The sequence below is a fragment of the Elaeis guineensis genome, chromosome 8 (genome assembly GCF_000442705.2).
Source record: "Elaeis guineensis isolate ETL-2024a chromosome 8, EG11, whole genome shotgun sequence".
Classification (NCBI taxonomy): Eukaryota; Viridiplantae; Streptophyta; class Magnoliopsida; order Arecales; family Arecaceae; genus Elaeis; species Elaeis guineensis.
In genome coordinates this window covers 5,299,566-5,308,280 of record NC_026000.2, presented here as the reverse complement: position 1 = coordinate 5,308,280, position 8,715 = coordinate 5,299,566, and the positions used below count along the sequence as shown (strand labels likewise).

At 40.0% G+C, this 8,715-nt stretch overlaps 1 protein-coding gene across 4 annotated transcripts; it reads left to right on the top strand.

The window, feature by feature from the left end:
- The first annotated feature begins 113 nt into the window (after positions 1 to 113).
- On the top strand, positions 114 to 7,882 carry LOC105050656 (D-aminoacyl-tRNA deacylase). 4 transcript variants are annotated; one of them, XR_012143479.1, is made up of 10 exons: positions 119 to 1,252; positions 1,378 to 1,704; positions 1,923 to 1,986; positions 2,149 to 2,201; positions 4,016 to 4,071; positions 4,415 to 4,489; positions 5,611 to 5,799; positions 6,846 to 6,998; positions 7,153 to 7,396; positions 7,601 to 7,882. XR_012143479.1 is itself a non-coding variant. In XM_010930762.4 (8 exons), exons 1-8 carry the CDS (start codon positions 1,025 to 1,027, stop codon positions 6,931 to 6,933), a joined length of 1,080 nt encoding a protein of 359 aa, XP_010929064.1. In that variant the 5' UTR covers positions 119 to 1,024; the 3' UTR covers positions 6,934 to 7,119. The 4 variants fall into 4 exon arrangements, 2 of the variants coding, with proteins under 2 accessions (XP_029122082.1, XP_010929064.1); XR_833052.3 differs by lacking the exon at positions 7,601 to 7,882 and having other exon boundaries at positions 7,153 to 7,562; XM_010930762.4 differs by lacking the exons at positions 7,153 to 7,396; positions 7,601 to 7,882 and having other exon boundaries at positions 6,846 to 7,119.
- Positions 7,883 to 8,715: the final 833 nt, after the last annotated feature.

The window sequence follows — 8,715 nt, the reverse complement described above, 5'->3', positions numbered from 1 at the left end:
TCGAGTCATCATAAATTTAAGCGACGTTCCACCGAGCGAGAGAGATCTCAGCGGTCATCACGGTTCGAATGAACAAGAAGAATATAAGCATAACAGTAATGAACTCCATCATCTTCCGGTCTTAGAAAGCGGCGAGAGCCCCCCAAGCGGTTATGGCTCCGCCCAAAACGAGACCTGCCCCGCTCCTGATGCTCCCAGGCTTCTCGTCGGCAACACTCCGACCCGGTGACTCTCCGGCGGACGGAATGGGAGGGCTCGACAGGCTCTGGCTTTCGGGAGCGACGGAGCCGACGAAATGGGAGGACGCTGGTACGGTCGATGGAGACGTCGCCGGAGCCTTGGCTAAGGTGGCGGCCGGAGCGCAAGCTTTGGTTGGAGCGGGGGCGGTCTTCTTGGCTGGAGCCGGAACCGTGGATGATGCCTCAGAGTCGGAGGCAGGGGATTTGGCAGAATGGGAGGCTGCGGGGGAATCGGGAAGCGCCGGTGCCGGCGCCTGGCCCTCGACCTAACCGGAGACCAAAGGGGAGAGGAGGAGGAGGGTGGCGATCGCGAGAACGCGGTACATTTTCCTGGCAGGGATTGCAGGGAGGGTCGAAACGAGAGAAACTTGAGGGTTAGACGACGTGAGGAGTTGGCGGGTATTTATATGGGCGGAGGATAGCAGGAGTTTGGGACGCCGGGGGGTTCGACCGTTGGGGGCTCATGGTGCACGGAGAGCCGGCATCAGCGTCGTACGATGGGCGACCGGCAATGGCGGCTCGGAGCGGGAGAACTCTGGAGACGGTTCGATTCGGATTTGGATTTGTGCGGCCGGGCCCCTGCTTGAACCCAGCCGCCCGCCGCGCTATATAAATGGAAGGAGCATGAAGGAATCCAGTGCGGGCGTGTTTTTAGTCCTGGTTGGCGGCTGGGAGAATCCTGTACGAGTGTTCGAATCCCTCTCGCCCTCTCCCGAACCCCAGCCGCCCGCTGCATCGCGCTATAAATAGAGGGAAGAGGAGAGAAGTGCTCCCCTACTTGGCCTATGCTGCTATCGATTCCTCGTGCCCTCGCCGGAACCCCAGCCACCCGCCTCATCAGTCTCAGAATCATCAGCAGCGCGTTCTTTTCCTCCTCTCCTCATCCTCTCCGGAGGACAGCAGCAGCCGCGATGGTGAAGCTAGTGGTGGCGACCACCGCCGACCCGGCTTCGGTCGGCCCCGCCTCCGCCTTCCTCACCATGCCCGGCTGGAACCCCGGTCCCTCCATCTCTGTCCGTCCGCCCCCTAATTTTTTCCCCTTTCCATAATAATCCCTCTTTCTCTCTCTCTCTCTCTCTCTCTCTCTCGATTTGTGCGGTCTAACCGAACGGATGGATGGATGAATGGATTAAATTAGGAGGGGATGGAGAGCTTTGCTAATGGGGATGTGAGGCTGTTGAAGCACGGGAAGAAAATCGTGACGGAGGACGACCTGGACCTCCGCTGGGAGGCCGCCACCGGCGAACCAGTTTCGGAGGTCATCTTCCTCAGCCGCCACACCGCCGTCTCCAACCGCCCCGCCCTTACCGTCCACCCCATCGGTGTGCCACACTTGCGTGAGGACGAGATCCCGCCTCAAGGAGGGCGCCCCGGCTGGGCCAGCCTGCCCAACCCTCGGATCGGCCCCTGGCTCCGCCTGCTCCAGAAGATCGCCCATTCCAAGGGTCTCGTTCCGGAGTTCGAGGTACCCACCCTACCGCCTTTCCAGATGGAAGAAAAGAAAGGAAAAGAAAAGAAAATTGCTGTTAACATTGTAACGGAAGCTACGTAATTATATTTTCGATTTCATTCCGCGCTTATATCTTAACCATTTCATCCGATGTCATCATATCATCGTTCTACGTGGTTATTAATGAGTGTGTGCGTGCTTCCTTTTCCTTTTTTTTTTTTGGCTTTATGTAGGTTACTTTGGAAGCAACTCATCATGGACCCATAGTTCATACGCCAACCATGTTCTTGGAGATAGGTATATGGCTTTTCTCGTAAAGTTGCAGACTTTTAGTAACTAATATTTCTTTCTTTCATCAGTCCTTTGTAATGTGCAGTTTTGTTTCAATAATTGCAAAATATACAGGTTCATACAATTTTTTCTTTAGATGCCTTAAAAGGCTTTCTTTAATTCTTGTAGGAAGCACAGAGGAGTACTGGGGAAGGCAAGATGCTGCTCAAGCTATGGCTCTAGTGAGTGATTTTTTTTTTTAAAAAAGGAAAAATATTTTTTTTAAGAATTACAGTTGTTTCATGGATAATGGTACCTGCTTTTAGACCTATGCCCTTCCCGGCAAGTTTGCAATTTCATGAATGTCATGCTCAGGTGTCAAATAAATAGAGCTATAATCTTTCCGGCAATTTATACTTTTAACTATTGTTTATCATTATCTGAGAACTATTTGAATAGTTCTCAAGAATACTTTTAAAGCAGAATCTTATTCTTTGGTGTTCAGGCCTACTTCCTTTCTAGATTTACTCCTTGTGTGTACTGGCACTCGATATTTTCTTTAATCTCTGGTTTGAAGTCATAAATAGTCTAATCAACTGCTTATGTGTTTCCATAACTGGAAAAAATTGCCATTCTTTCTATTGATATTAACCGAAGATATTGACAGTAGCCATATCAACAATTCTTGTTGCATCAATTTTGGGATGGCTTTGTTGCTTCTCCACCATTTGACCCTCCCGGAGGCCACATCATCAGTCAATATGGACTTTTCAAATCCCTTTTTAATACAGAATGGAAATTTATCAGGTGAGCATTGTTAGAAATATCTCGGGACCTAGGGTATATTGTTAGGAAAATACAAGGAATCTCTGGGTAATGGAATCTTGCGTGCATTTTCTTTCATTACAAAATTGTCATTGAACTTATTGGATGAAAAAGTGTTATCAAAACTCTCGTATCATCTTTTGAGAGTTGAAGAGAAATCAGCTGAATTTAAGTCATTGGTCCCTTAATACTTTTCCAGTAGAAGTTGAACAAGTATGATTTGTATCTTGGTACCTTAACAAAGATCATTTTTCTGGCAAATGTCTAGTAAATTTTGATGTTTAGGTATCTTTTATGCTACAAAGGTAAGTTGTGCTATGTAAACAATATGAAAAGTTCGGTAAATTTTTAACTAGGGGCTCTTCACTGCTTTCCCCTCACACCTGGTTGTGGTATTCCCATGTTGTTATGGGCAACAAAAACAATTGTTTCTATTATTTCTTGCATTCACACATCTGTTTACATTCCTAGTAGCACTGACTCAATATGCTTTCAAGAAATGGAGGTTACTTTCAGTTTCCGTTTGGGACTCCCATGAAGTGCAGATAATGCTCCATGGTCTGGAAAATTGGTGGAAATATAAGCAAATTAGATGCGGGGCTCATAACTATTATCCATGTATTGAAGATTATTCCACCAATGTATCTTACGACACTTTGATTATCTATTAAATAAATTAATGCAGAAAATGATTCCACAAAGATACATAGCTAGATGATCTGAACTGGAGAACTGGTTAGAAATGAACGTTGTTTGTCATTGTGTGCTTTTGAGAGGCCGACATAGAAGATTAAACACTCAAGGAGAGCTTAAGGCACAAGTGAATTTCGAAAACAAACATGTATTGCAAGAAGAATCAAAGAACATCATTACTTGGGCCACTCCATGAGGCTATGGCACATGCTTTATCCTGCAGTTTTCTCTTCTTTCTTAAATTTATTTAAAAATATCTTGTTAATGTCTACTTTATTTGTATAAAAAAAAAGGAATAATGCAACTTCTAGTAATATGTCTATATATTTAATATGACAAAAAATGGATGCTAGGATCTTTGCATATCTAAAAGTGCTAAAGATTTTCTCATTTATTGCCTTATTAGAAATTTAGAAGTTTAATGCTGATGTTTATTTCACTTTTCAGCTTTAGTTATATTGCCTCTAGTTTGTATGTAATGACTCATGTTACAATATTGTTCAATAAAATAAATAGCTCTGTTTTATGACATTTGCAGCTTCTGTGGGAAGGATTTGGCCTTGGAGGGGGTGATGGTGTAGGAGAGTGGAATGGGTAAGGTGCTGTTTTAAGGATACTGTAAAAAGTTGTATACAAGGCTTCCAAGAAATAATCTTTCTTCAACTTACTGCTTGTACAAATAAATAAATCATTCATTGCAAAGGATTCCGAATCACAATTTCTAAATAGATAAAGCAAAATTTGGACCAACAAAAAAAAATCATAAACCAAGCTACTTGGCTGTAGACAAGTTATAGGGTACAGTTCATTTTAGTTGCCTGTTCCAAATTAAATGTCAATAAAAGTAATTTAAAAGGGTACAGCTTCTTCACAGTTGTCATTTTGCATGACCTTATTGTGTGTTGCCTGCATCACATTTTATTGTCCGATGACACAGGAATGATGGTAAAAATAAAGTCCTTCTGGGAATAGGAGGCGGTCATTATGCTCCTCGCCACATGGATATTGTTGTGTAAGCAATCCCACTTCCTACCTTATGAAAGTTTATGGATAAATAAATTTATTTATTTTGACCATGTTCAGATTTGAAATGTCATGACATAATAAATAACAGCAACAATACAGGCATATATAGCTCAAAACAACTAAAGGAGGAAACTAGTTATGGCATACACCTGGTGGTAAACAAATTAATATGCTCTTCTAGCGACATCACTTTTTGTAAAGAATGGGTTATAATGCTCATCCAGGGAACTTGACTGAAAACTGATTGTTCTTTATGATTTTGTGGCCTTAATGGATTGGCGGGAAACAAATGCCTATGTCACATACATTGACCATCCTTTTTTGTTCTCTTCCATGATTATTGCTTATTAGATGAGAATTAAACTAAGCATGCCTACCATCAGCTTCCAGAAATCTCAAAAATAGAATTGCCTCCTAAGCTATGTACATTTAAAAAATTGTTCCAGATTGTAAATCTGCTTTGCCTGAATTACTATTTGCTTATGTCTTGGGCACACATCTCACCAGTTAATGAAGAAAACAGGTGTACCTCTCTTTCTGCAGCAAACAATGATGTTTCTTGCTTTTGCTATTTAACAAACCATGCTGTTTTGAGATGTATAACTAAGTATCACCACACCTTTGTGGGGATTTGTGAAATTAAGGTATCAATTTTACTGAGTTGTAGCTTGGACTCTGATATGCTAAATTTAGGTTAAGTTAAAGGAATTATGCAGAAGTAGGCACTACATTGTTTGACTAAAATGCTAGATGAAGCCAACTACTGGAAAATGACCTCCATGTATTAACATTTCTTTTGGGTTCTTCTGCCCCTTCTAATGTTAGTGAGGAGCAATGTAGGAACATCTCCCTTATTTGGGTCCTGCTAGGTGCTTGAGTTCTAATTTTATTAATCTCTTGGTTATATTGAATTTATGGTGGAGGCATTAGATCTCTCCACCGAGACTTGGTTTGCATTTTGGGGGCCAGGGCTGGACAAGTTCCATGCATCATTGTAGTTACTTTTGTAGTATAGTTGCCTCTTTTTATTTTTAAATTTGTAATATAGTTGCTTAACAAAAAGAGCAATTTCTGATGTAATGTGTTCTACACTTGAAATAATTTCAGGAAAGATGGTGTATGGGTGGGCCACCTATTATCAGGATATGCTTTACCAATGGAAGATCCTAAACAGCAAAACATAAAATCTAGTGATCAAACAGTTGGTGGAACCTGGAAACAATCAATAAAAGCTTCATATGAGGCTACTAGAGCAGCTTTTCCAGGAGGAGAAATTCTAGCACATCTAGATCAAAAGTAAGTTCATAACCCTGACACAACTCGTCAAGCTCTAAAAAATATCAAATAGTTTTTCTTTCGTTTACTTTCTTTTTGTCAAATTCACTTATAACACCAGCTTTGATTAGTAAATGTTAAATACGAGATAAACATAATGAGAAAAGATGAATGTATTTGAGTGAGTTTTTAAGAAAATGTCTAACTTTGTTGAATGAATTGCCTTAACCTGTGAGCTTGTTGTTGGTAGGAGCTGAATGTCTGTGATGCTTTAATACAATATTCAAGTAATGGACAAGGCTTGCCCTCATGTTTGCATTAACAGTGTCTTGATTGTCATTTCACCTAACTTGCATATGAACATGCAGTGGAGGAGAGGTTATTCTTTGCTCCATGAACATGACGTTTGTCTTGATACTAATTTAGACATCTTTGTATTTTACATATACAAGAATTCTTTTGTGATGATGAACCTCAATGACACATCACCTGATAAATACCTAAATTCAAGTGAAACCAAAACAAATTCAAGTGATGTGTGACGCATTTCCTAACAGCAATTGCAGTATGGAAATTGCTATACAGCATTGCCTAAGAAATGTAAAATTCACTGCCATGGAAAACATATGTTTTGACTTTAAGATATGTGACATGTTTATAAGTAGTCTAAAGCTTCTCTACCCTTCACATAAACTTGCATGCTTGCTTATTATTTCGGTGCTGTACATCTGGTTACTTATCAGACTTGAATCCTGTATTTTCTGTATTCATGTCAAGTTTGGATTCCAAAGGGCATTATTCACTTATGTTCTCTTAGTGATTAATGAAATATTAAAACTAACTATCTAGTTCATTCCAAAGTATATTTCTCACTTCAAGCATCTATGCATCTCTTGCTGCTCACTGTTATATTGCCAATAATGTTTATTATGCTCTCGCCTGCTAAACTAGCTTGGGAAACCAAAATGGCTGGCATCTCATTCTACTGTTTTTTCGTTTTGCCTGCTATCTAATATCAGTTTACAAAGTTAACATCTTAGATACGTAAGTCGTGTTGGTGGGTGCAGGAGCTTTAAGGGCTGGCAGAAGAATGCCATTACAAGCTTTTTAGCAGAGCAGAAAATAAAGACCGGAAAACCTCAGGACTTCTTTTAGTATACTATAGTTGAAGTGCAAAAGTATGGGCCTTGTTACCCCATTATACACCTGATATCAGTGAGGTTCATAAGTTAACCTTTGTTCTTATTTATGTGATTTCACAGTATGTTCTTTTTAAGGTTAAACTATCAATTTTTTGGGGGTTATTAAAGTTGCAATTTATTTCCAGCTTTGTTATAACAATTGCTTTGACATGAGAGTAGACATTTTCCTCAGGATCTATTATAAGCTCCTCTTTGTTGCCTTGTTCAATCTCGAGTCAATTGGCTGGCTGTCTTATCGAACACAGATGGATCATCCAGATAAAACACTGGACTGTAGAAACTAGAAAAGTTGTGCAGCGATAGATTATTTATGGTTACCTAAATCCAAGAACATGTGGTGAGAAGTCCCATTCAACAACATGTGAGAAACCTCCACTCCCATTGGACTCCTGGTGGAAGAATTGGTATCACAAGTGGTGAGTAAATATTTACTGACTATGGTTCTAAATTTTTGACTGTGGTTCTAAATTTTCCTAGATATGGTAGCATATGTATTGGATCAAGTTTTCAACCATGGTTCTAAATTTTCCAAGATATGGCATCATATGCTCATATCAGATCAAGTTTTCGGACATTTCTGCATGACTATAGGGCTCGCCCCTTTCTCTCTATGATAGCAGGATGACCACTGGAACTCCAATAGAATCTTGTGACTTTCACTTAAAAGATGAAGATTAACAAAACATGCTCCAGAGAAGCTCTATTTTGACACCTTATCCAGCTATCTAACTGCATGCATTGCTGCATAGGCTGAGCTAAACAGAATTCGCCTGTGTTCTTCTGCTTGCACTAAATTGCAGTGCACATAATATGCCTATGAGAAATCCTGCAGCGGTTTTAAGTTTATCTATATCATCCTTCACCCAAAAGATCAGTTCATTACTCTGATCACCTGTAATCAGGACCATTTACCTCAGTCTGCATTTCTTGATGAGCTGTTTTCGCAAGCTTTTTAACAATGCCTTTACAAGATTTTCGCAATAGTTGCTCGTAGCTTTGATAATGGGCATTGGGCTTGTTCGTGTGGTGTTTGCTCTTTTTCTTTATTGGTGAAAGATTAGTCTATTTAGCCAAGCGTGTTTTTTTTTCCTCTTTCCCTTTTCTTTTGGAGGGGGATGAAAAAATGCATGTGCATTTCATCAAATGTTCTATTGCGATTGGAGCACTAAATTTATGCAATTTACAAAACTTAGTGATAAGATGGCACGAAGTTACGAAATGAGGTTGGTTAAGCGGTTTAGCAATCAAAGGTTTTGCATTTAAGTATTCGGTTATACGTCCCAGTATTGGGACCTAAATAATTAGCGTGCCGGTCGGTCTTTCTTTTCTTTTAGGAAAAAGCATCTACGTAGACACTGATATCAGGAGCGGCGTTGGTAATGATTAATGATATAGGATATTACACAAAATATAAAATTAACGTGGAATTAGAAAAAAACAGATGTGTAGATAATTAACAGTCAATAAATTTATACAATAAAGATTTGATTTGATATACAAAAAAAGACCGTTGTATGATTGCTCACTAGCTATTATTATATTATTAATTATATATAATAATAAAAAAAAAAAATAATAATATATAATATTATTATTATTTTATCCTCACGGCTAAAAGAATTAATGTTTTTCAATAGACGAAAATAAAAGGCTGTAACTCGGAACATCCTCTGGCCGATCATTGTTTTCCATGTGTCATCGAGACACCACCTTGGTGATCCGATTGAACCCTCTC